A 27655-nucleotide genomic window follows, 5' to 3' on the forward strand; every position below is an offset into this window, starting at 1 on the left:
GAGCAGAGCCCTGCTGGGCCAAAGAAAGAAGGAACAGAAGGACTTAGGAAAGAGGGGCAGAAAGGGGATCCACAGTCTTAGCTGTGCACCATGCCAGAAACGTGTTCCATCTGCAGGCGTATACCATTTTCATGGAGGGACGCCTGGCTGCCAGAATGACATCACAGACTTCGAGAGGAAGATCAAAAGCGGTCAACTGTCGCCGCTCAATCTCCACGCATGGAGGTGGAGGCTGCACAGGTCCGGGAGGAGTAACGTCCCCTGCTGCTGCGACAGAAGATCCTTCCGAAGAGGCAGTCGGATCGGGGGATCGATCGCCATGCTGAGTAGCTCGGGATACCAGTATCTTTGTGCCCAATACGGAGCCACAAAGATGACTTGGGCCCGGTCGGGCCGAATCTTCTTCAGCACTCTGGGCAGAAGTGGTATAGGCGGAAAGGCATACAATAGACCAACTCCACTCGCGATGAAAAGCGTTGCCTAGCAAGTGCCGCCTTGGAAATTCCAACGCGCAGAACTGATGACATTGCGCGTTCTCTTTGGTGGCCAATAGATCTAACCACTGCTGAAAGAGACCTTGCACCACGTCCGAGTTCAGACGCCATTCGTGATCCATCAAGCACCGGTGGAGTTAGTCCGCTCTGGCATTCAGAGAACCTACCAGGTGTTGAACCATCAAGGTAATGCCTTGACGTTCCAACAATGTCTAGAGGCGCAGAGCCTCCTGACATAAGGTCCAGGGCCCCGCCCTGTTTGTTGCAATACCACATGTCGGTGGTGTTGTGCGTGAACACCTGCACCACACTTACCCGGACAGTGGGAAGGAATGCCTTCAGTGCAAGCCAGATCGCCCGAAGTTCCAAAAGGTTGATATGGAGCAGGGACTCCACGGAGACCAGAGTCCTCTGATCTCCTTCTCTCTCAAGTGGCCTCCCCATCCCAGGAAGGACGCATCCGTTACCACTGTGTGCTCCGGTTGGGGGAAGGGAAAGGGATCTGCCACTGACCCAATCGCGATTCGTGAGCCACCACTGCAAGTGTCGTGCAGCGCCCTCCCAGATCTGGACATGATCGGACAGGTTGCCCTGATGCTGCGCCCATTGGAACGTCAGGTCCCACTGCAGAGCCTGCATATGCCATCTGGCATGTTGCACTAGCAGGATGCAGGAGGCCATGAGGCCCAGGAGCCAGAGGGTCATCTTGACTGAAACCCAGGATAGAGGCTGAAAGATCGGAATCATAGCCTGAATATCCCAGACTTGCTGCTCGGGAGGATAAACCCGAAACCACGTCGAATCCAGAACCGCTCCGATAAAGGGGAGCTTCTGAGAGGGACTCCGGTGCGACTTCGGCACATTGATGGAAAACCCCAGCAAATGCAGGAGGTCGGCCGTAGTCTGAAGGTGGTTGACGACTGCCTGGGGCGAGCCCGCCTTCAACAACCAGTCGTCGAGGTAGGGGAAGACTGACAACCCCGATCTGCGCAGGTGAGCTGCGACCACCCCCATCACCTTCGTGAACACCCTAGGGGCGCTGGTAAGGCCGAGGAGAGCACGGCAAACTGAAAATGCTCCTGGCCTACCGTGAACCGCAGGTAACACCGGTGGGCCAGCAGGACGGGGATGTGAAAATATACGTCCTGCAAGTCCAACGCTACCATCCAGTCTCCAGGGTCGAGGGCAGCCAGGACCGGAGCCAGAGTCAGCATTTTGAACTTCTCCTTCCGGAGGAAGCGATTGACGTTCCGGAGGTCCAAGATGGGGCGCAGGCCCCCTTTGTCCTTCTTGGGGACCAGAAAGTAGTGGGAATAACAACCACTCCCTACTTCCGGCCCAGGAACGCACTCAATGGCTCCCTTGGCCAAGAGGGCCGTGACTTCCTGCTGGAGAAGTACCAAGTGATCCCCCGAAATGCGATGGCATGGCTAGAGGGGAGGACTGAAAGGGAAGAGAGTAACCCCTGCGGATGATCTGCAACACCCACTTGTCCGATGTGATATCGTGCCAGTGGGGGAGGTGGTGGCGGATCCTGCCACCCACCAGCATGGGGTGCTCCACAAAGCTCGGATTAGGAAGGTTTGGAGGTAGAAGCAGCGGGGGCGGAGGTGGACTGACCCCCACGCGGATTCCCAGACCCGCCCCTGCGGAAGACGCGGCCACGCTGAGGCTGGTTCTGCACGGGCTTGCTGAAGAAACGTGCCTGGGCGCCTCTGCCGTGGCCACGAAAGGGACAAAATCCAGGAGTGTGCGGGCTTTTTGCGGAAAGACCCAAGGACTTAGCCATGGCCCGCGAGTCCTTAAAACGCTCCAGTGCACTGTCTGCCTTATCGCCAGACAGGCGGGTGCCATCAAAGGGCATGTCCATGAGCGAGCTTTGGACATCTGGCGAGAACCCAGTAGATCTCAACCAGGTGTGGAGACGAAGCGCTACAGTCGTAGAAATCGCCCTACCCAGTGAGTCCGCGTTGTCCAAACCACACCGAATGGTGAACTTAGCCGCATTCGTACCCTATAATAGCTTGGGACACCACAGCGTGGGTCTCCTCAGGACACTGAGGCAACACCTGTGCAACAGTATCTCACACCGCTTGGGAATAGCGGCCCAACAAGCAGGCGGTGTTCACTGACCGCAGCCCCAAGCTTGCTGAAGAAAACAACCGCTAATCAAACTGTTCCAGCTTCTTAGAGTCCTTATCCGGAGGAGCCGCGGGAAAGGCACCCTGTGACGTCGAGGCTTGGATAACCAGGTTCTCAGGTGAAGGATGAGTGGTCAGAAAAGCGGGGTCACCAGGCGCTGACGCCTGGCGACATTCTTACCCAACAAGATGTCAGTGAGTGCGTCGTTAAATGGGAGCAGGGGCTCCGGCGAAGTGGACGCCATTTGGAGCACCTCAGTGAGGAGATTAGTTTTGAGGGCCATCGTAGGGAGATCAAGGTTGAGGACCTCAGCAGCCCGACGAAGCACCATCGTCCATGGTAGGCAGGGGAGAGGCAAACCCCGTGTCAGAGGAGACATCGAGGTCACTGGCATCCTCCAAGTCGTCCACCAAGTCCTGCTCGGAGTCACACTGACGGGCAAGAGGGTCCTCATCCTCTACCTCTGTTGCATGGGGAACAGACCGTGGCGGCAGTGCTGGGGCCAGAAAAGGAACAAACCGTGTAGAAAACGTTCCCAGTGCGGATCCCAGGCCGGAACAAAATGGTCCTGGTACCTGGGCAAGGGCAGGACGAATGGCACCCACTGTGGCACCGGGGCGGAGCCGATGGTGGAGCTGGGGCTGGAAGCGCTGTACCTTGTGGCGCCGGGAACTGAGCCAACGGCGCAGGATCCTGTGGCGCCGAAGCTGGATCCACCGGCGGCGCCAGCAGGCCCAACAGGATCCGGACACAGGGCTCAAAGGTGCGACGGCGGGAGTGGGAAGCCTAAAGAGGCGGTCCATGGTAGCAAGAAATTCTTGCACCTGTTCGCGAGTCGCAGACAGACCCGAGTACGAGTGCCGGACCTCCAGTAGCTTCCGGCGCCGCTCCCTCAAGGCCTTCGGGGCCATGGCCCGACAGTCCCGGGAGTCGTGGTCGGTCTCCTGACAGTAGAGGCAGACATCGTGGTGGTCCACCACCGACATATTATGACAGCAGGCCCCACAAGACTTACATCCAGGCATCCCTACGTGCACCAAGGAGTACAGGAGACAAAAGTCTCAAAGGGGTGGTCAAAAGTGACTAAGGTACATGCTCTAACCGGATCTGCGCTTGCTGGCACGGAAAAAGAAAGAACTGAGGTCAGCGTGCATGGGTGGCGCCTAAGTAGTCACTGTGACGTCAGCGACGGACGCAGAGCCGCATGACTCCACCTACTGATGCGCAGGGGTACTGCTAGCAAAACTTTCCGGATCCAGTCTGATGCCTGGGGATATTCTAAGGTAAGGAATCTATCACTAACATGTCTCTTTCAGATCCATCATGCACCTTCGGCTGAGTTTGTCGGCCCTTGTGTTCCGAGAACCTGTCAGGAATTGAACCACTAGAAAAAACACCCTGATGTTCCAGCCATGTCCAGAAGTGCAGAGCCTCCTGACATAGGGTCCACGACCCCATCCCGCATTGCAAGTTGCAGAACCACATGGCAGTGGTGTTGTCTGTGAACACCTGCACTACCCGCCCCTTGACAGAGGGAAGGAATGCCTTCAGTGCAAGTCGGATCGCCAGAAGCTCCAGAAGGTTGATATGGAGCTTGGACTGCGCTGGAGACCAGAGGCCTCTGATCTCCGCCTCTCCCATGTGGCCGCCCCATCCCATGAGGGACGCTTCCGACACCACTGTAAACTCCAGTTGGGGAAGAGAGAGGGATCTGCCGTCGACTCAATGCCGGTTTGTGAGCCACCACTGCAACTGTCGTGCAGTGCCCTCCGAGATCTGGACATGATCAGACAGGTTCCCCAGATGCTGCGTCCACTGGAACTTCAGGTCCCACTGCAGAGCCCGCATATGCCATCTGCCATGATCGATTAGCAGGATGCAGGAGGCCATGAGGCACAGTAGCCTCAGGGTCACACTGACCGAAACCCGGGACAAGGACTGAAAGATAGGAATCGGAGGCCGAATATCCCAGACTCGCTGTTCGGGAGGATAGACCCAAAACTGCGCAGTGTCCGGAAGCGCTCCGATGAAGAGGAGCTTCAGAGAGAGAATCAGGTGCGACTTCAACAGGTTGATGGAGAACCCCAGCAAATGCAGGAGGTAGGCCGTAGTCTGGAAATGGGAGACAGTCTGGGGCGAGACCGCCTTCTACAACCAGTCGTCGAGATAGGGGAAGACTGAAACCCCTGATCTGCACAGGTGAGCAGTGACCACCGCCATCATTTTCATGAACACCCGAGGGGCGCTGGTAAGGCCAAAAGGGAGCACGGTGAACTGAGAGTGCTCGAGGCCTACCGTGAACAGCAGGTAACGCCGGTGGGCCTGCAGGACTGGGATGTGGCAATAGGCATCCTGCAAGTCTAGCGCTACCATCCAGTCTTGTGGATCGGGAGCAGACAAGATCTGAGCCAGAGGGAGCATCTTGAACTTCTCTTTATGGAGGAAGTGATTGATGTTCCCGAAGTCTAAGATAGTAAGCAGGCCCTTGTCCTTCTTGGGTACCAGAAAGTAGTGGGAATAGCAACCACTACCTACTTCTGGCGTCGGAACGCGCTCAATGGCCTCCTTGGCCAAGAGGGCCACAACTTCCTCCTGAAAAAGCACCAAGTAATCCCCAGACATGCGGTGGTACCGAGGTGGCACGGCTGGAGGGTAAGTCTCGAAGGGGATGGAGTAGCCCCTTCAGACAATCTCTAAAACCCACCTGTCCGATGTGATGGTGTGCCAGTGGGGGAGGTGATGGTGAAGCCTGCCGCCCACTGGGGTTTGATAGGCCTGAAAGTTTGGACTAGTAAGGCTTGGAGGTAGTGGTGGCCGGGGTGGAGGTGGACTGACCCGCCTGCTGGCCCCTAGGTCCGCCACGGTCGAACCCGCGTCCGCGCTGGCATTGTTGCTGCGCAGGCTTGTAGCTCTGTTGCGAACGCTGCGGGCACCCCTTTCGGTGCCACAAAAGGAGCGAAAAGCAGAAGGAGGAGGAGGGCGGACTGCAGAGAGTCCCAAGGACTTGGCTTTAGCCCGTGAGTCCTTAAACCGCTCCAACGCGCTGTCTGCTCTGCCGCAGAAGAGGTGACAGCCATCAAAAGGCATGTCCATAAGTGTGCTTTGGACATCCCCCGAAAATCCAGTTGTCCTCAACCAGGCTTGGCGTCGGATAGCCACCGTCGTTGCAATCGATCTGCCTAGTAAGTCGGCAATGTCTAGGCCACAACGAATCATGAACTTAGCTGCGTCTCTCCCCTCTGCAACAGCCTGGGAGAGAGCTGTCTGGGCCTCCTCTGGACACTGAGGCAGCACTTGCGCCACCGTATCCCACAGAGAGTGGGAATAACGGCCCAAGAGGCATGCGGTGTTCACGGACCGCAGTGCAGAATTTGCGGAAGAAAAAATATTTTTTCCGAACTGATCCAGTTTTTTGGATTCCCTATCCGGAGGTGCGGGGAAGCAGAGGCTTGGACAACCAAGCTCTCAAGGGTGGGGTGTCGGGCCAAGTACATATCCACAGGTGCATCTGTGGTGCGCCTGGAACAGGAGTCCAAAAGAACGTCAGAAAGTGCTTCATTAAAGGGAAGCAGCGGCTCTGCAGAAGTAGCTGCTGGCTGAAGCACTTCTGTCAGGAGGTTAGTCCTGACGGCCACAGTAGGGAGCATGAGGTGTAGGGCCTCGGCAGCCCTACGCAACACCACAGCATAACTAGCACCCTCCTCCGTAGCCACGGTAGGAAGAGACAGCATCCCACGGTCTGGTGATGTATCCAGACCACTGGCTTCCACCAACTCCTCTGCCCAGTCCTGTTCATACTCGCAATCAGCCACGAGAGGGTCCTCAGTCCCCTCCCAGTCCTCCCCTTCCTCCTCAGGCTGCTCAACAGACCTAAAATAAGGAGCAGGGACATGGGGATAGAAATCCCCGAGCAACGTTGAGAACGGCATCGATTGACGCCGGCCCGAGGTCGCGTCCACGTTGGGGCTGAAACTGGGGTCGACGTTGTCTCAAGGAACGAGCGATGTCGGAAGTGGTGCCGGTGGGGTCGACGCCGGTGGAGGTGTTATAAGGTCAACCGGCATCAACCGGGATCCAGGCCTGGATCCTGGGGGGTGCTGAGGCCGGAGCCGACAGCGACGCCGGGGCTGCCGGCGATGAAAGGTGAGGAACCCCAATCGGGACCGCGGGGCCCTAAGGCGCAGAAGCGGTACCCGATGGCCCAAAGAAGCGAGCCATGGCCGACAAGAATTCCTGTATTTGGGCCTGAGTCGCAGACGGACCCGGAAAGGCGGGTAGGCTGGCGGCGACACCGTAGGCTCCGCTGGAGCTGCGGGGGAGGCATCACCCGCACCCTCAGCCGCGCAAATGCGAGGGGAAGTCGGAGAACGATGACGTTTCTTCGACTTCTTGTGCTTCGCCTTACCTGACCCAGAGTGCGAAGACTTTGATCCCGAAGAAAGATGGTGATGACTCCGGGCACAGTCCCTAGACTTCCTACGGGACCAGGACCTCAAACGGCTTGGTCGTGGTTGCGCCCCAGGCAGAAAAAACACACACAGTGCAGGCCCATCACTGACGGTCCTCGCAGGACTTACAACTGGGAATCCTAACTGCACCAGGAGTCGAAGACTCGATGAAAAATAGAGACAAAAAGGCCTGAAAAAGTCAGTCAAAAATTGACTGGGGGTTCCTGCTCTTCCCAGATCTGTGCTTGCTGGCGTGGAAAAAGAAAGAACTGACGTCAGCGCGCGTGGGCTGCGTATAAATAGCGCCCGCGACATCATCTCGGTGACCACAACACCAACGACAGATGCGGACCTGCACGACGCCACCTACCGACGAGCAGGGGTACTGCGGACGAAAACTTTCCGGATCCAGTCTGACGCCTAGGGGTAATTCTAAGGTAAGGAATCTATCACTATGTGTTTCTTACAGACTCAATCAATCACTACTTGTAAATCATGCTAATCACCATGCGGATATCCAGACACTGAGTAGTGGGGGAGCTACTCGAACATCCAGATCTTGAGGCCGCCCCTGAATTCGGCGAGGGAGGAGGAAGTTCGGAGGTTGATGGAGGAGTTGTTCCAGGCTTTGGCAGCAAGGCAGGAGAAGGTGCATCCTACAGATTGAGTGCGCTGGATTCGGAGGACGGTGGCAAAGGCTAGGGAGGCCGAAAGCAGGTGTCTGGTGAGGTAGTGAAAAGTCAGTCGGTTATTCAGGTATTTGGGTCCTGTGTTGTGGAGGGCTTTGTAGGCATGCATGAGCAGTTTGAAGTGGCATCTATTCTTGAAGGGGAGCCAGTGTAGTGTGTAGAGGTGGCGGGTGGTGTGGGATCGTCTTGGCAGATCTGGGAAGATTCTTACCGCTGCATTCTGGATGGTTTGGAGGTGCTGGAGGAGGGTGGTTGTGGTAGCAGCATAGAGGGCGTTCCTGTAGTCAAAACGGCTGGAAGTGAGGGCTTGTGTGATGGTTCTCCTGGTGTCTTTTTGGATACATCTGAAGATTTTTCAGATCATTCTAAGGGTGTTGAAGCAGGTGAGGCCACCGAGTTAAACTGTTGCTTCATGGAGAGGTCGCTGTCTAGTATGATGCTGAAGCTGTGGGTGTGGGTGCTGGTACTAGGGTGGAGGGCCACCAGGAGTCATCACACGGCGAGGAGGGGTCATCTGAAGAGGAGAACTTCGGTCCTGTCAGTGTTCAGTTTGAGGCAGTTGGCTCTCTTCCAGTCGCCGACATAGGTCATGGCGTCTGGAAGTTCGCTCTGGTAGTGTCTGTGTCCTCAGAGCGGTAGAGTATGAGCTGGGTGTCGTGGGCATATGAGATGATGTTCAGATCATGGCTGCGTACGATAGGTGCTAGAGGCGTCATGTAGATGTTGAACAGAGTGGGGCTCAGTGAGGAGCCTCAGGGTATGCCGCCTATGATACTCTTGGGGTTGGATATGCAAGGTGGGAGTCGGACTTTCTGCGTGTGGCCGGTAAGGAAGGAGGATAGTAGCATGAGTGCGTTGCCAGAGATGCCGATATGAATCGGATGAGGAGGAGGTGGGATAGAGTTTCGAAGGCTGCTGACAAGCCAAGGAGGATTAGGGCTGCTGATTTGCCACGTTCCATGATGGCTCTTAGGTCATCCGTAGTAGCTATGAGGACGGTTTCTGTGCTGTGGTTGGAGCGAAACCCAGATTGGGAGGGGTCAAGTAGGTGGTTGAATTTTGCGTAGTCCGTGAAATAGCATTTGATGTCTTTCTCCAGCACCTTGGTCAGGAAGGGAACGAGCGAGATGGGATGGTAGTTCTTGAGGTCGGATGATTCAAGCAGGCACTGAATCCAGTATCTTCCGAATTGTATGTTTGCATACTTCCTCGAAACGCAACCTTTATTTCCAACCTGACAAGTGGAAGCAGGATCTCGGGAGAATATTGAGCCTAGCATTGAATGTATGAATGATATTTTTTCTCAAAGGCATTCAGCGCTTCCTCTGGGAGAACATCCTACCACCTGCACATTAGATACACTATTGTTGAAAGTAACAAGTTTCTATCATGTGATTAAGCTCCATTGACTTAAATATGCTTTTTCTCTCTTTCTCTTCAAATTATCTACTGGTGGTCACCAGTGGGTAGTTCTAGTTAGAACTTAGTTTCCATAGGAAGAGCCTTTTTTTGCATTTGCCAATATCTTTGGCGTCGTTTAACGAAACTTTTTCAAAATTAATACGCCACTCACTTCAGCTGCTGTGTTCACAAGAACAAAACATTAAAAAACAAGAAAAGGGAGCAAGGTAGAACGACCCTGACCCCTAGGCCTGTTCAGGGGCGCCCACAGGGACCCTCAAGGACCCCCCCCCCCTCCCAAAAAAGCTTTTTAAAAATATTTTCGGAGGGATTCGCGGTGAATCAGCGAATCTGGCAGAAACTTTAAAAAAAAAAAAAGAGGTGCGGGCTCATGCACTTTGTTTACTGTAGGCCCCCGGGTGGGCAGGGTCCCGGGAGCGATAACAAATAAAGAGATGTCAACAGTGATGTCACTGATAATGTCATGAGTGATGTAATATGTGAGGTCATAAGCAGAGCATTGTTGGGGGGCGGGCTATAGTTAACTCAGGTAACTATATCAGCTGAATTTCTCTGGTTTTGTATGAGTGAAATGTTAGCCTAACTATAAGCTCCCTGAGACCTTTGTTTTTTTTTTGTGAAATATATATATATATCTCTGAAAAAAACAAAGGTTACATGGACGTTATAGTTAGGCTCAGGTTTCACTCATAGAAAATCAGTAAAATTCAGCAGTTATAGTTAGGTGAGCTGCCTATGACTTGCGCCCCTGCAATGCACTGCTTATGACCTCAAATATTACATCACTCATGACATGGTCAGTGACATCACTGATGACATCATCCACTAACTGAGTTTTTTTACTCTGACTCACTACGGTGTTTGACGTTGGTTTCGGATTTCCAATTTTTGTTGCTGTGATCTTGCGTATTGCAAGAAACATGAATTTTCTTCCCTCTGCCAGGAGGTTGCTCCCTTTTTAATTAACAGAGATGGTTTTCACTGGGAGCGTCAGAGGAAGAGCCTTGAAACGCGACCACGAAGATGAGGTCAGAGCTACCAAGCAAAGCGCCCGGCCTGCCTGCCATCATCGCACTGGGGTGCCCAGTCTGCACCTGCCGACCCGCCTGCCCTCTTCTCCTGCCACGGGTGGGCGGCGGCGAGAATCTCTGCAGCTGGCTGAAGCGTTGGCAGGGAAACGGCAGGCTCCGCACCCGTCATTTGCAGGTTGGAGTGTTTTTGGAGCACATGCAGCTCCAGTTGGTCTTCACAGGCCTCACCGTCAGCCCCCCATTTCAGCAGTAGGGTAGAAATATAGGCAGCAAAAAACTGGGAATCGATTGCCACCATTTTCTCTGGTCCTGGCACTCTATTGGCTCTGGACTGCCGGGGGCACTGTGGTGACGGCTGGAACAGGCAGACAGCAGCAGGAAGCCTGGCTCTCGGAAGCGGCCCGCTCGATCGGGTGCGGCTTGAGAGCCGGCATCCATTATTACTGCTTTCAACACATGTAAACAACAAGTTACTTACCTTCTGTACCGATATATATGTAAGAGACATAGGTTAGTTATGGATTTCTCACCTTAGAATTACCCAAAGGTGTCAGACTGGATCCGGAGAATTTTTTCCTCAGCATTTTCTCTGCGCATCAATAGGTGGCCTCGGTCCACTCCGCGTTCATTGTTGGTGTCGTGGTCGCAGGAATGACGTTGCGGTATCTACTTCAACGCCGCCCTCGTGCGCGTATGTCAGTTCTTTACATGACATTCCACGCCAGAAGCACAGAGCCATGCAAGACACTGACCACTGGTGCACAAAAACTAGGGCCTTGAAAGGGAAGTCCCTTACTCTAGAAATCAGTTCACAGAACAGGGAGGACAGGTGGGGCAGTGAGGAATCCATAACTAACCTATGACTCTTTCAGATATATTGTTACCTAAGATAAGTACCTTGTTCATCTGAAAGAGACAGTTAGTTATGGATTCCCACCCTTAGAATAGATACCCCAGAAGTACCAACCCCGGTGGTGGGTCTGCGAACCAAATGCACACCAGAAAGTCCTGGAGAACTGAACAGCTGAAGAAGCCGTCCCCCTGGACTTGGCTGTCCAGGCAATAGTGTTTGGTAAACATGAGCAGTGAAGCCCACGTAACTGCCTGGCAGATGTCAAGAAAGGGGACTCCACGTCCCAGAGCAGTAGTGGATACCGTTGCCCTGGTGAAATGGGCACGCAACCCAACTGGAGGTTTGTTTTTCACTAAGGAATAGCAGATTTTGATGCAAAGAATGACCCATCGGGAGATGGTTCGATTTTCCATGGCTAACCTTTCTTGGCGCCCACATAACCAACAAAGTGCTGGTCATCCACCCAGAATTGTTTTGTGCGATCCAGATAGAAAGAAAGCACATGTTTTGGATCCAGGCGGTGGAGCCTCTCTTCCTCTTTAGAAGGATGAGAAGGTGGAAAGAAGGTGGGCAAAGTGATGGTCTGTTCTATATGGAAAGAGGTAACCACTTTGGGAAGCAAAGAATGCCTAGTAGGAAAGACAACCTCGCCCGGATGAACAGCCAGGGAAGGAGGCTTAGAAGAAAGTGCCTGTGCTCACCCTGCAGGCAGAGGTGATGGCTGTAGGAGAGTGGAATCTGACTAATGGTTGCCCCCAACTTTTTGCCTGGTATTTGAGTGGTTTTTGACTAGTCTGGCTGGGATCCTGCTATCCAGGACCCCAGCCTATCTGCTGTTCTCTCCCTAAAACTGACACATGTACCTTAGGTGCATTTACTAATTGGAACTGGGCCACCTTATCAGTCCCTGTACCAGCATACCTTAGGTATCCAGGGCCTAGGTGTACCCAGGGCCTACCAGGGGCTGCAGCATGTATTATGCCACCCCTGCATGGCCGCCCAAATCTGACACAACTGGCTGCACGACAGCTGGGGCAAAGTGGTGTAATCACCCGTTGCTGTAGGTGTAGTATACCTACACCTAACCCTAAAATGGACACATGGATTCTTATCAGTCACTCCTATGGCAGGCCTTATCAATCCTGAAGGCAGAGTGCAAGGAATCATGTGGGACGGTGCTCTGGCGCGAGCTGAGCCCGTCGACGGCTTGCGGAACCAAGTCCTAATAGCCGTTCCATGGTGACGCGGGCCAACCACTTTAAAATGCATTATAATCCTTGCGGTTATTTGCTAACTTTGGCATCGCATCACCTACACATGTCGAGTAAGGTGTCATACGAATTAGAATACGAACCCCTCGCCAGTCCTGGCGACGGGGTTAGCATTCCCCCCTTTTAGAGGGGCACGACATGGAAGTAACCTTGAACCCCGGTTAAAGTTGACTCAAGCCTCAGCATCACAAAATGGATGCTGCCACCAGACACAAGTCTGACCTCCTGCTGCTGGGAGACCTTCCAGCGAGGGAAGCTTGGACAAAGGGTTTCCTGTCGAGGGCGGTGTTAGCACCATCCCAGACAGGGTTTGTGTATCCCAGGTAGGCAGGGCTGAAAGGAAGGTGATTGCAAGTGGCACCCCGGTGCTCACTGTGCATAGCCCGGCTCAAACCAGTTTCGAGGGCAACCCTGCCCCTGAGCCGGGGCGAAGCCGGACAAAGGATAGGGGTGTCACCACCCCCCTCCTGGCCCCACCCATAGGTAGGACCTAGTCACGGGCCAGCCCCTTTTCTTAGAATAAAGGTAGGAGCGAGTCCCCTTCCCAAATTGGATAATTCTGAATCTTGAACTACTTTCAACGAAAGGAACTCTTGACTATTTCTGAAGACTCTCCCTTGTGGCTAAGGAGTAGCCACCCTGCACCAGCAGGCACCACCTAAGCGCTTGCGGTTTGCTGTAAGTCTCTCCTACGGATCAAGACTGCCCAGCTCGACGAGACCAGAGTTCCCTGCCATCTCTGACCTCTACCTACATCATCAGCCCAGCTGAGAGTCGTAGGTGTGACGAGACCTACGGGACCGGCCATCTTCAGAACCTGCACAACGCTTATCTAGCACGCCCACCGAGGGACCCTCGAGTGAGTGCACCTAGGGTTTGAGAAGCCCTAACCCTGAGCAGCTCCAGCACCGAAGTCTGCCTCCCCAGCATCCACGAGATCTGCGTGGGGGCCCTTCCGCTCCTTGCTGTTCACCGCGTTGTCCGACCACTTGCCGACCGGCTTGTGGCCCTCTTCACGACGCACCACGATTGTTTCATCACTAGTCTGGTTGCTCCAGACTGGCTCTTGCTCCCCTTCAACAGAGGAGTACCCCGGACCCTCCTGGTCCACTCCAGACGCCATCTTGACTCCACCGCGTAGGCTCGCCACTGCCAAGACCTGCTGCCTCACTCCTGGGCCCAGCATCATCGACAGCAGACACCTTCGTGGGACAGCTCGCCCTCCATCCTGGTCGCCGCCGCACCTCCTAGTCCGAGGAACAGCCGAGTCCGACGTCATCCACTCACCTGGTCGAGGTGACTTCAGCCGGTACCCTCCTGGTGCCCACACGATCGCTGGCTAGCGGTTGAGAACTGAGTCCCCTCTGCTTTCAGGTTTCCTTCATCCCCGATCCAGGCTTGGATCTCGCTGAACATCGTCACTGGTCGCCTGCCAGCAACTCTTCTTTCAGGCTCCTGAGACTACAACGAGGACTCCCGACATCTTGCCGAACCTCCCGCAGCCTCTGGGCTAGGTAACTCGAGCATTTCGGTGCTCCATCGCAGGTTCGCTCTACAAGTGTCCAGTTCCTTTTTCGTTTAGTCCCACTGATCGGATCACTCCGGAATCAGTAACTCCAGACTCTAACCATTCGCATTTCACTGGTAGTGTAGATGGTTCCTCGTGCCCCTCGGGCATTTGTGTAAATTGTGCAACTTGAAGTATTTTCGTAAGAGTTTTGTAGTGTGCTTAGCTCCCTGACTCATAAAGAGCCAGGGTAGTCTTGCTATAAATAAATATCCTTTATTTTCATAACAACTTGTGTGGTGTCCTTTCACGTGGTGTTCAAGGGGTAAATGTGGTGGTAAAACAGCTGGCTTAACACGCCCTCTAGAGTTTAGCCTAAGACTGCTCGTGTCCACGCTACTAGGATAGCTGGTCTATAAGGTTGACTTACAACCAATCATCAATAAGGGTCGTTTGGAATGATACACAGTGATCACTAGAATAGTGAGCACTACATATCAGGCCAACTTCTCACAATGGCTACCAGAAAGGAAGTTTTAAGGGTTACGAGACTGAGAGGACAGTTATGTAGTGGCTCGAAAGGAGAACACATCAGATGAGTAAGAACCAGGTTCAAGTCCCACTGGGGCATCACAAAAGGAGTCGGAGGAAACAAATAAGTAATGCCCTTAAGGAAGCTATTTACAATAGAGGACTTGAAAAGAGAAGGCTGGTCAGGCAGACGAAGGAAGGCCGAAATGGCCGAAAGACAGTCTTTGAGAGTGCCCAGAGCAGCGCCCTGCTGGGCCAAGGAAAGAATGAAGAGGGGAACTTTTGAAAGGGGGGCAGAAGGGGATCAACAGCCTTTGCAGTGCACCATGCCACAAATTTGTTCCATCTACAGGCGGATACCGTGTTAGTGGAGGGACGCCTGACTGCCAAGATAACATTACAGACTTCAGGAGGAAGGTCAAAAGCTGTCAATTGTCGCTGCGCAATCTACATGCAAGGAAGTAGAGGGTGGACAGGTTTGGGTGGAGGACCCTCCCCTGCTGCTGCGACAGAAGAACCTCCCGAAGAGGCAGTTGGATCGGAGGATTGATGGCCATGTGTAACAGCTCGGGATACCAGACTCTTCTTCCCAAATCAGGAGCCACAAGAATTACTTGGGGCCCGGTGGCGCCGGATCTTCTTTAGTACTCTGGGCAGAAGTGGTATAGGGGGAAAGGAGGCTAGAAGACCGCAACTCCACTCGCGATGAAAAGCGTCACCTAACGAGTGCTGCAGCGGAAATTCCAACATGCAGAACTGCTGACATTCAGTGGCGAATAGATCTAATCAAGGCTCTCCCCTCTGCTGAAAGAGACCTTGCACCACCTCCGAGTGAAGATGCCATTCGTGATCCATCATGCACCTGTGGCTGAGTTCGTCCACCTTGGTGTTCAGAGAACATGCCTTGATGTTCCAGCCATATCCAAAGGCGGAGAGCCTCTTTACATAGGGTCCACGAACCCACCCCGCCCTTCTTATTGCAGAACCACATGGTGGTGGTGTTGTCCATGAACACCTGCCCCACTCTTCCCCGGACAGAGGGAAGGAATGCTTTTAGTGCAAGACGAATCACCTGAAGCTCCAAAAGGTTGATATGGAGCGCAGACTCCGCTGGAGACCAGATAGAGACCTGTGATCTCCACCTCTCCCATGTGGCTGCTCCACCCCAGCAGTGATGCATCTGTCACCGCTGTGAACTCTAGTTAGGGAAGGGAGAGGGATCTGCCGTTGACCTAATCCTGGTTCTTAAGCCACCATTGCAATTGGTGTACAGTGCCCTCCGAGATCTGGATGCAATCAGACAGATTCCCCCGATTTTGTGCCCACTGGAACTTCAGGTCCCACTGTAGAGTCCGCATATGCCATCTGGCATGGGCCACCAGCAGGATTCAGGAGGCCATCAGACCCAGCAGCCTGAGGGCCATCCGGAACGAAACCCGGGATAGAGGCTGAAAGATCAGAATCATACCCCGAATATCCCAGACTCGCTGTTCGGGAGGATAACCCCGAAACTGTGTCGTGTCCAGAACTGTTCCGATGAAGAGGAGCTTCTGAGAGGGGGTCAGGTGTGACTTTGGCATGTTGATGGAGAACCCCAGCAAATGCAGGAGGTTGGCCGTAGTCAGGAGGTGGGAGACGACAGCCTGGGGTGAGCCCGCCTTCAACAGCCAGTCGTCGAGATAGGGGAAGACTGGAACCCCTGATCTGCGCAGATGAGCTGCGACCACCCCATCACTTTCGTGAGCACCCGAGGGGAGCACAGTAAACTGAAAGCGCCCGTGGCCTACCGTGAACCGCAGCTAACGCCGGTGAGCCGGCAGGTCGGGGATGTGAAAGTAAGTGTCCTGCAAGTCCAACGCTACCATCCAGTCTCCAGGGTCGAGGGAAGACAAGACCTGAGCGAGCGTCAACATTTTCTCCTTCTTCTCTTTCCAGAGGAAGCGATTGACGTTCCTGAGATCCAAGAAAGGGTGCAGGCCTTTGTCCTTCTTGGGCACCAGAAAGTAGTGGAAATAGCAAACACGACCTACTTCTGGGACAGAAACGCACTCGATGGCTTCCTTGGCCAAGAGTGCCGAAACTTCCTGTTGGAGAAGGGCCAGATGATCCTCCGACATGCGCTGGTACTGAGGTGGCATGGAGGGATGGGTAGTCTCGAAGGGAAGGGAGCAGCTCCTTTGGACGATCTGCAAAACCCACCTGTCCGACGTGATGGTGTGCCAGTGGAGGAGGTGATTGTGAATCCTGCCACTCACTAGCATTTGGTGGCCCTGAAAGGTAGGACTAGGAGAGTTTGGAGGCTGCTGCAGAGGGGGTTGTGGTGGACTGGCCTGACCGCTGGCCCCCAGAATCACGGCACTGGTTCCCACGTCCCCGGCCGCACAGAGGCTGAACAGCTTGCGCTGGCCTATGGCTCTGGGCAGGACGTGGCGGGGTACCCCTTCCATAGCCACGAAAGAGGTGAAAGGCTGACTGCACAGGGCGGGTGGTGTTGAGACCAAAGGACCTGGCCGTAGCCGAGCATCCTTAAAGTGCTCCAGCGCTTTGTCCGTCTTGTCGCAGAAAAGACGATAGCCATCAAAGGGCATGTCCATAAGAGCGGATTGGACATCCCCGGAAAAACCAGTCGACCTCAACCATGCGTAGCGGCGAAGGGCTACTGATGTGCAAATGGTCCTCACTAGTGAGTCAATGGTATCCAGCCACAGCGGATGGTAAACTTGGCTGCGACTCTCCCCTCGGCAAGTGCACGGGGGAGCATAGCCCGGGCATCCTCCTGGCACTGGGGGAGCACCTGAGCCACCGTATCCCACACAGAGTGGGTGTAGCGGACCAACAGACATGCAGAGTTTGCCGACCGCAGTCCCAAGCTAGAGGGAGAAAACCTTTTCTTCCCAGGGTGGTCCAGCTTTTTGGATTCCCTATCGGGTGGTGCGTTAGGGAATGCACCTGTGGAGGTGGAGGCTTGGACCACCAACCTCTTGGGGTGTGGTGTTGGGAGAGGAAAGTGGGGTCGCCCGGGGCAGGGTCGTCAGGCAATCATCCTGTCCTCAGGAGCCCCTGTGTTGGGCCTGTACCAGGTGCCCAAAAGGATGTCCATGAGGGCTTCATTAAACGGCAGCAGGGGCTCCGAAGAGCTTGCTGCCGGTTGAAGCACCTCTTTCAGGAGGTTGGCCCTGACGTACGAGTTACTTACCTTCGGTAACGATGTATCTGGTAGAGACGATTCTAGCTGCAGATTCCTTCACGTAGAATTATCCCCAGGCGTGAGACTGGATCCGGAAACTTTTGCCACAGATTTCCTTCGCGCTGGGGGCGGGGCGACATCACGCGACTCCGCCCAGGCGGCGTCCGCGTATGTGACGTCAGCGAGGTCACATAAGACCCGCCCCGATGCGCCTACGTCAGTTTTCTTCGGAGGACTTTTCCGCACCACAACGCGGAATCACCAGATAAAAAACTGTGGGAGCATGGTAACAGCGTGCGAAGAGTAGAAAAGTTGGAAAGAAATGGTGACTAGCAACACCACCAGGGGAGTGCCAACACCGCAGACCCCAAGGGCAGGGAAAGAAGAAGAAGCAGCAGAAACCTGCACAGCCACCCTGCCCGCACATAGACAACCTCCCATCCTTGTGCCCCAAAGGGAAGAACAGGCATAAGTCATGGCACACGGAGGAAGCCCACCCCCCTCATCCTGAGCAAGGTGGGGACCAGACCCAAGACGGACAGGGACAACAAACCACCAAGCCACCCCAACCTAGAGGGCAACCACCCACAAGGGCAAGACATGGCCAGGGGACCCTCAAACCAGAGGACAGCAATGGAAGGGAGGGAGGGAGGGGAGGGAGGACAAGGATAGAAGCAAATCCCCCCCAAACCTGGAGTAACCAGAGCAGCAGGGCACCAGCGCAATGAAACCCCATCCTCCAAAGAATCAAGGGAGGAAGGAATCGCCCCCAGCCGGAGCCACCCGTCAAGAACAAGGAAGGCACTCACAGGAGACACAGCCCCACTTGGGAGGCGAGTACCAAAGACCAACCCAATGGGTCTTTGCAGAATAGGGGAGGAAGGGCGGGCCGTGAAGAAATCTGCGGCTAGAATCGTCTCTACCAGATACATCGTTACCGAAGGTAAGTAACCGCAGATTCCTTCACGTAGAATAGATACCCTAGCAATACCCCTGGGGAAGGATGGTCTGCGAAAGGACCCCACCAGCCAAGGCAGAGCAGAGGGCCCCACAAGGGACCAGATATGTGGACTAGGAAGAACAACGCTCTGGCCAGGCCAAGGGAACCCCCTCAAGCAGAAACCCACCAACCCCAAGGGGACGTAGGAGGGAAAGAAGGCTGAAGAGGCTCGCACACCCACAGCAAGGGAACCAAGGGCAAGGGCTGAGAGGCCGAAGCACCGCACTCGCCCACAAGGCAGCACAGCTTCCGTCGAATGCCAAGAGAGGATGAAGAAGCCTAGAGAGCCCAAGGAAACTAGGGAGAAGAAGGCAAGCCCACTCCAGATGGAGAGCAGCCTGTCAGCCAGAACAATGCCGGCAGTCAAGGCCAGAAGCAATAAGAACAGCTCGAGGCCCCAGGAAGACCAAGTAGGCAACGCCTAGTAAAGGACAACCCAGACCGCAGAACGGAAGCAGGGAGAAGAGAGGCCCGGACCACCACCACGAGTGGCCGCGCACACGACCTCAGCGAGCACAGCAACCTACGGAAACACCAAGGAGAACAGGTACCCAAAGGCAACCAGAACTCTCCAGCAGAGCATAAGCCATATGACAGCTACCATAGCCCCACATAGGGCACGTGAAGTCCCAATATAGGGGAACCCTCTTTGGAAGAACTTTCGCAGCAGAGGAAGAAACAAAAGAACCACGGGGGAAAAAAAAAACCTCCCCGCAACAGGCTTGACAGCAGCCCAAGCAAAGCAGAAGGCCCAATCTCAGGGCCAAGTCTGCGCAACAACAACTGCAGAACGCATACACAAGCAACAAGGGGCCGTCCAGCAGCCAACAATGCCAAAGTCCCAAGGAAGGACGTAATCGGCCAGAAAAACATACTCCACAACCATAACCGCTGGCCTAAGAAGACCTAAAGGCAACCCTAACTCAGAAGTCACTGAGGAGGGGACGGAGGAGGAGGAGGACAGAGTCCTGCCAAGAGCCTCTAGATGGTGGAGTCGGCCGGGGCATGAAACAACAGACTGCCATACTTAATTTATCTCTTCAACTCTGTTTGGACAAGCTCAACTATACCGGACTCATGGCGAGGTGCAATAATTCACCCGATCTACAAGTCAGGCTCTCATGCTTCGCCAAATTAACTACAGATTAATTGCACTATTAGACATTGAGGCCAAGTTTTATGCTGGAATCCTACTGGAGGAGCTGAGATCCTGGGCCGAGCAGAACAACTTGATCCCAATGAATCAAACCGGCTTTACCGCCAACTCCGGCACTGTGACCAACTTACTGACACTATCCATAATTGTTGACAAAGTATTAGTTACTTCTAGGGTGGTCTTTTGCTGCTTTGTAGATTTTAAAGCTGCATTCGATCTGGTACCAAGGGCTGCCCTATGGGTAAAGTTAAAAAAATGGGGGATTCCAGCTAAACTCTTGGATGCGATCATCCAATTGCACTCGGGCACATGGGTCCAAGTGAAGTTGGGGACTGGCACACATCTCTCTCAGAAAATGATGACATCCAGAGGAGTTAAACAGGGATGGGTGCTGGCCCCCTCCTTTTCAATCTGTTCATAGCGGACCTACCACCCTCCCTTGATGAAACAAATAGCCACTCTCCCAAGATGGGAGGTGTATCAATAAGTAATCTTTTATATGCCGATGACCTGGTCCTTTTCAGTCTGACACGGGTAGGGCTGCAAAGGCTACTAAATAAACTAGACATATATACCACCACGAATAGTCTAGAGGTCAATTTAAAGAAAACCCAAGTGGTTATCTTTGGTAGAAAACGTTACCGTGGTGGAGGATGGCTGTATAAAAATATGAGTCTCACAATAGGCAATGCATATAAATATCTAGGGGTCAATTACGACTCCAGGGGCAATTTTAACAAACATCGTAGGGTCATTTCAGTTAAAGCTATGACCCTTCAGCTGAATTTCTGCAAGCTTTCAAGACCTTTGTCCGGCCCAAGTCTATCCCCATTACTGGAAGTTATGAGAGCAAAAATTGGACCGGTACTGACATACGGTGTTGAGATTTTTAGGGGGAAACTAAACTCCACTTTTAACCAATCTGTGACCAAAATCTATAAAAAAAACTCTTCATCTGCCCAAAACTGCCTCAGCAGCCCAGATTCGACTTGAACTAGGCTTATTAAATTATGAAATTTCTGGCACAGGATTGTATTTAAATCTGTGCCACAAACTGAGACAAGCAAACACAGGCTCATTGGAGTCTTTAATTTGGTTGGACATTTCCCAGAAAAACCCATGCAGCTCTTATAGCCGTCTTTTTAAGGATTCGATCCAAGAACTGTCTGCGGGTGCCCTATGGGACCTTAACCCCAGTAGGTCAGCATTTAAAACTAGCATTAAGAAATGTATTTGAACGAGGTCCCTACTTATTGACAAAGCTCACTTTGCCAAACGCAGACACGCGTGGGCTACATTGAGTTCGTATGGTCGCCTATCCCCCGCTTCCTACCTATCCTGTACCTATTCCTTGCACCTAAAACTCAGTTTTATGGCTGTCAGACTGGGCGAATAGCAATTTTTAAACGACATGTCCGCCTGGCGCCGTCTGTCAGCAGGAGTAATGTGCAGAGGGTGCGGCACGACTCCTGAAACCCTGGTACACATAGTATGCCTTTGTCCCACTTTTATGTCACAACGTAGACGTAAATTGAAACCTGAGTGGAACAGGCTGGGAATCCGGACGTGTAGACAAGCAATTATTGCAGCATTAATGCCAGATAACACAGCTCTAAATATTGCTTTTACAATCTTTATACAACATGCATACCGCACCTTCGGATAGTAACGGGAATGGCTCGCCATTACGCTATCTTTTAGGAGCTATTCCGTACCACACTGCAACCCTTTTTATGCTGCTAAAATTGATCCTATTTGACTACACTGTATATTCTGCTGTTACTTTATGAAACATTGGATTGCATTTATGGCTGATTGTTAAGACCCGAAATCGAATGCATTTCATATGTCACTGTCATTTTTGTTTGCACATTCTGCTTTTTATCATTCACTCATCAGTGAAGTTTTTTAAGTAATTTGAAGATTTTAATAATTATTGTCCCATGTATTGCTGCTGTAATTTTGAGGTGTTCTTTTAAGGTTATTTTTATATCCAAATAAAGCATTCTTTCCGAACAGACTGCCATCAAATGGGAGATCAATGAGCCTCTCCCGAAAATTTTCGGAGAAGACGCCGTCCCGAAGCCAAGCATGGCGACGGAGAGCAACTGAGGAAGCCATGGCCCGGCCCAGCGCCTCAGAGACGACAAGAGCGGAGCGGAGAATAAACGCCGCAAGCTCCCGGCCATCCAACGCATAGTGCCGCAAATCCACCTGAGCAGACTCCTGGGACGCTGCAGACCCCAGAAACTCAGCCGAGTCCCACAAACAGGAGGAGGCCCTAGCCAGCACACACAAGGTGTTAAGAGCCCGCAGGGGCGTGCTGGTCGAGGCAAAAATGTTGCATCCCCAAGAGTCCAGCCAGCGGGCCTCCCTGGACGACAGGGCCAACAGGGGCGGTAGGGAGGGAAAAGCAGTCCGCAGAAGGGGACTGGCGGCTGAGGGGTAAACGGACAGGCACGGCGGGTCACGCGGCATCGGAAGGTGCCGATGCAGAAGATGCGGAGGCACCGGGTCCCCGGAGGCAGGATGCCTCCAAGCCCCTGTCAAGGCAGAAAGGAGCGAACCTTCAAAGGGAAGCAAGATTTCCCTCCCACCAGAGCCCTGGTGGAGGACCTCCAACAGATGGTCTGCCAAGAAGTGAGCCACCGGGTCGCCCATGCGTGGGATGCCCACAGCCGTGGACACCGCGTGAGTGAAGGCTGCACCCGCATCCGTAGGGCCGCGCGGTGGAGAAAGCAACTCCTCCGTGGGCAATGGCTGCAAACTAAGGCAGCCGTCCCCGAGGCCAAGTGGGGCGGGCAAGGGCCAGACCTGGAAGTCAGGAGGTGCCGAAGAATGAGGGACCTGCCGCTCCTCCGACGGACAACCCTGCCGCAGAAAGGGCTGGGAGCCACCCTTCGATGCCGGTGAAAAAGACACCACACGGCGACCAGTCTCCGGGGAGGACGACACCAAAATGCAGCCTGCCTCCGGAGAAGAAGGAGCGTCCGAAGACGAATTCGCCGTACGAGGAGGGGCCCGAAGCCCTCCGCTGGCCACGGCCCAGAAGGAGGCGAAGGTCGCCCGGCAACCCCTGTGGCGGCACCAGGGACGATGCAACCTACGACTCGCCCGCCAACGAGGCAGCTGCCTGTGAGGAGGTACTAGAGGGGCCCGGAGAAGGACGAGGGGTCTGCCCTCGACCCGGAGCGGGACGAGGAGGGGCCACTGACCCCTGTGGCTCCGCACGGTCCAGCTGCTGCCGGCGCCATCACCTCGGCCTTAGACAGGACCACCCTGCCAAGGGACCGAGAGGGGCTCGGGGATGCGACCTGAGCCTCGGCAACCTCCCGCGATACCACAGGGAACCCCCCGGGGTTTGCAGCGAGGCAGAGACGCCGTGGCCTGAAGGAGGTGCCCCAGAGGAGCCGCACCCCAACAGCACCACATCCTCCAAGCCTGGCTCCGACCCAGTCGGTGGCAGGGCCAGAGCCACCGGCGGCACCGCAGAGGGCCCTACGCGAGGCGAGGGATCCGCCGACGCCCCAGGAGAGGAAGGAGGAGGAGACACCAGCGAGGCCTGCAAAGCCGCAGCGTAAGTCTCCGTCTGGACTCTCGATGCCCCAACACCGAGAAACGTTGGATAGGACGATACGCGGGGCCGCATCACCCGCGGAGAGTCCACGCCCCCGGTAGGCCGAGAACCAGCCCCCGGGGACGTACTGCAACACTTACCCACCGGGGAGCGACACTCACGTGACATCAGAGAAAGGCGAGGACGACGACCACAGCTGGACCTGAAGCCGTCCGCCAAAGCAGACCGAGGGGAGGACGTCTACCTGGAGAGACGCGCCGAGAGAAGTTTCATGCGACACTCCCGCCGCGACTCCGGCTTCAACTTTTGGAACAAGTCACAATCCGAGGTGCCGTGATCCTCCCCCAAACACCACATGCAAATGCGGTGAGGGTCTGTCACCGACATAAGACGCTCACAAAACGTGCAAATTTTAAAGCCTGAAGGCATTCGCACACTGCTCCCACAAAAAAGAATGGAAGAAAGGGGGGCCTGAAACAGGCCCGTAGCAAGGAACGGATCCGCGCTGCACGCGGAAAAGGAAAAAACTGACGTAGGCGCGCCGGGGTGGGTCTTATGTGACCACGCTGATGTCACATACTTACTCTCTTATACAGTCACTAACACAAGCACACATTCATCCATACAGCCACTCTCACAATCACTCAATCTCATATAAAGTCACTTATATAGTCCTACACTCACATATACTACCTTTCACGTGCTCATACATGTACCATTGAGACATCCATTTACTCACCAACATAGCCATACACACACACAACCACCCATACAGCCCTTCAGACGCATTCATGAACCCATACACCCAGTCAATCACCCACTCACACATCCATGCAGGGAGTCACACACCCCCAACCAGACACTCAGGCACCCATACAGGTACTTAGACGACCAATCATTAACCCATATAGACACTCATGTAGCTACTCACCAACCTATGCAGCCACTTACACACCAAATGACAGACATTCACACAGATTAGTCACTCAACCATGCATTCACTAAGACACGTTTAATCACTCACTTATACAGTTAGTCATGCACCCACAAAATCATCCATACAGACCCTCATACACCCACTCATTCTTCAATACACCTTGGTGTATATATAGATAACATTGTTAAACTTTTCAGAAAAACACTCAGTGATGTCATTTGATTTATCATTAGTGATGTCACTGACCATGTCATGAGTGATGTAATATGTGACGTCATCAGCAGTGCATTGGAGGAGCGCGACTTATAGTTAATGCAACTAACTATAACAGCCGAATTTCTATGGTTTGGTACGAGTGAAATGTCCAACTAACTACAACGGTTCCGAAACCTGTGGCTTTTTCTGCGAAAGAAACACACACACACACACCCCCACCTCATGATTTATAAATGTCACCAGAACCCCTCAATGACAATATAGACACATATCACACTGTTAAGTATTTTCTCGTTATCTATATATATATCTATCTATCTATATATATATATATATATGTATATATATACATACATACATACACACACACACACACACACACACAAGCACAGCGTACAAAGAAATACTTTCCAGCTATAAAAGATGTCAATAACAACATATTTTGTCATATCATTAGACAAATCAGAACTATTGTTTGTTGTGGTATCATGGATGATATAAGTGATGTCATGTTTGAAGACATGAGAATTGCATGCCAGAGGCATGAGTTTTAATTAGCTCATCAAAACTGGCAAATATCTGTAGCTTTTAGTTTTGGATTGTAAACATTACTTAACTTGAACTGTGCTTTTAAGTGAATTGTAGATGTCTTTTTAAACGTGTTATAACCACTCCTGCCATAACATCACTTAAATTGTGGCTTTTTTTGAGTGAATTTCTGCTTTTTGTAATCATATACTACATCTTACTTCTTTGAAATTGTCCTTTGGGTATTGCACACCACCACCCTTTTCTTCTTTTTTACTTTCACAATCACATAGGGGCTCCTGGGGCCTTCCCTGACCTGCAGCACAGTTCACAAACCAAACCCATGTGCTTTAACCAGTTAGGAGGCCCAACAAATGTCCAAAAACCTTTTTCGAAGGGTTTGCTGACCCCGAGGCAGCATTTGTGAATACTGGAGCCACAAAAATTGCCATACAGAACTTAAATCAGTTAAATCCTTTTTTGGAAAGCTTTGTGCAGATTAGAATGGTGGTAAAATTAATTTGCAAAATAGAAAATGGCTTTTTATTGTAAATTCTGATCTAACCATAGCTACAGAATTGCTATAGATGACTGAAATATATACACACACACGCATTTATACAGAAATATATACAGAAACACAACAATGTTGGCAAAGATTCAAAAATCAAAATCACAACTAAACACAAACCTGAATATATTCCTGCAAGATTCTGGTGCGTCCAGAGCGTTTCTCTTCATAATTCAAAAACATGTTTCCAAGGTCTGACTTGGCCACACCAAAATGGGAGCATGCTTCAATAGCACTTCGAATTTCAAGAACTGCAGACACATCTTTTTGGTTGTATCCGAAATATTCAATGCATTGATTCAGAAAGGTCATCAAGTTGCATTTTTCCTTTTTTATACAGTGCAATCTTGTAAAAGTGTCAGGTAAACAGGAAATTCCCACTGTTAAATCTTCAGCAACAGAAAGGCCTGAGGTGGATTAAGAGATAGCTTGCTTTAAAACTGTAACATAACAAACGTATATTAAATAACATCATTAAAATAGTAAATTTAGTACTATTAACCTATTATTTCACATTTCAAACCTTGTGGAAATCCCCGAGCACACCGGGAAATAAAGTAAAAGAAGTTGTGTGAGTGCAGATAGGGAGTCTATGCATTAGCAGACTTGCAATTTATCAAGTGGAACGTTAATCTAACTAAACTGAAAAGGGCTTGGAGCACACACATTGCTTACCATTTGTTGTCTTCACTTCACTTTTCTTTACAGGCTCCCTAAGAGGTGAGAGCATGTGAAACATCATTTCCGGTTAATTCTGTGGAGCTGGGACCAAGCACAAATTGATTCAAGTTAATCCGTGTCAGTCTGCTGCTCCCGAAGTGAGTGAGGTACTATTTATCCCCCCCTCCCCATTGCTGCTCCCTCCATAGTGCTTGCGCTTTTTTCCTTGTTTTTCATCCTTGCTGACTCCTTTTATTACCTTTCCCTTTTCTACTTTTCTCTCCCTAGCTCGGGAACCTTTTTAATGCTGAAATACCGCTGACCGATCGTTGTTCTGTTGATAAAGTGATTTTCGGAAAACCTGCACCTGGAGACTAGTGGCAGATTAAGCACATTTTCCATGGGTTTTTCGTACCTTAGTCTTAGCTGGTTTCTGAACATTAACCAAGGAGCAATTAATTGCATGATAGCTAGGAGAGATGTACCAACCCGTCAGAGGTGACCCATCAGGTCTATGGAGACTCAAATTCAAGATCGCCTTCTTCCAAGGAGATCTGGGAACTAAATCATACACACTCCAGAACGGGGACCACGCCGGGTCCTCTGACCTTTTGCAGACGACGTAATTAATTTAAAAACCATCCTTGCAGAATGCCTCAGATAAAAAAAATTGAGGTCCCAGGCATGGGTTTTGTCTTGTAGATTTATGCGTTTTCTGTCTTTTTAATATCAAATAATAAAAGCACCTAGAATGTTGCACCATTTACATCTAGATAGTTTACGAGAATGCTGCGTACCCCTTGCACCAGTTCCATGGTGAGCATGTTGCATCTCCAGGAACCCAACCCAGAGCTGGAGGCACTCGCTGCATTCCTGTACTCCAATAACCTACTTCATCAAATTGTTGCCTTCTGCAATATTTAACCCCGGATTGCCCGTAATGCCTTCATTGTTTCTGCAGAACCTTTTTATTCCTTTACATTTTACTTTCCAGTTGGCCCAGTAACGTTTTCTTTTTGGAAGGAGGTATGTATTTAATAATTACAGTGGAACTCCAGCAGAGAAGCACATTTCCACAGAGGACATCGCATTCGTAGTGTATCCTTCCTGCTTACGTGAGAGATGAGTGTATGCCGAGCCGCTTTCCAAAACCATCCTATTTTCTTTTGTATATTTAGTAAACTTTTTTCCATTGCTTTTCTTGCAAAGATGAATGCTATTGAAAATACAACCACTGATTGCGCCAACATACCCTTTGATAGATACTGTATGCTGTGCTATGTGCTGCCAGGCGTACACATATCGACTGTTAACTTCATTCTAGGCAGACCTACTGTAAGCCATACTCTACTAGCATCCTCTTATTAGTACTGTCAGACGTAAACAGTAGGTACTGCACTGAACATATGTTGTCTGTCATGGCAGTACACTACCA

General features: G+C 52.2%; 1 protein-coding gene across 2 annotated transcripts in view; it reads right to left on the reverse strand.

The window, feature by feature from the left end:
* The window catches only part of GTF3C1 (general transcription factor IIIC subunit 1), a 1956011-nt gene that overhangs the window by 315538 nt on the left and 1612818 nt on the right, over nucleotides 1-27655 (reverse strand). For both annotated transcript variants that reach the window (XM_085632176.1, XM_085632175.1), the window contains exon 33: nucleotides 25681-25967. In XM_085632176.1, the coding sequence (XP_085488302.1) occupies nucleotides 25681-25967 (287 nt within the window). The remainder of the gene's footprint in view (nucleotides 1-25680; nucleotides 25968-27655) is intronic.

The sequence above is a fragment of the Triturus cristatus genome, chromosome 10, assembly GCF_964204655.1.
Source record: "Triturus cristatus chromosome 10, aTriCri1.1, whole genome shotgun sequence".
Taxonomy (NCBI): Eukaryota; Metazoa; Chordata; class Amphibia; order Caudata; family Salamandridae; genus Triturus; species Triturus cristatus.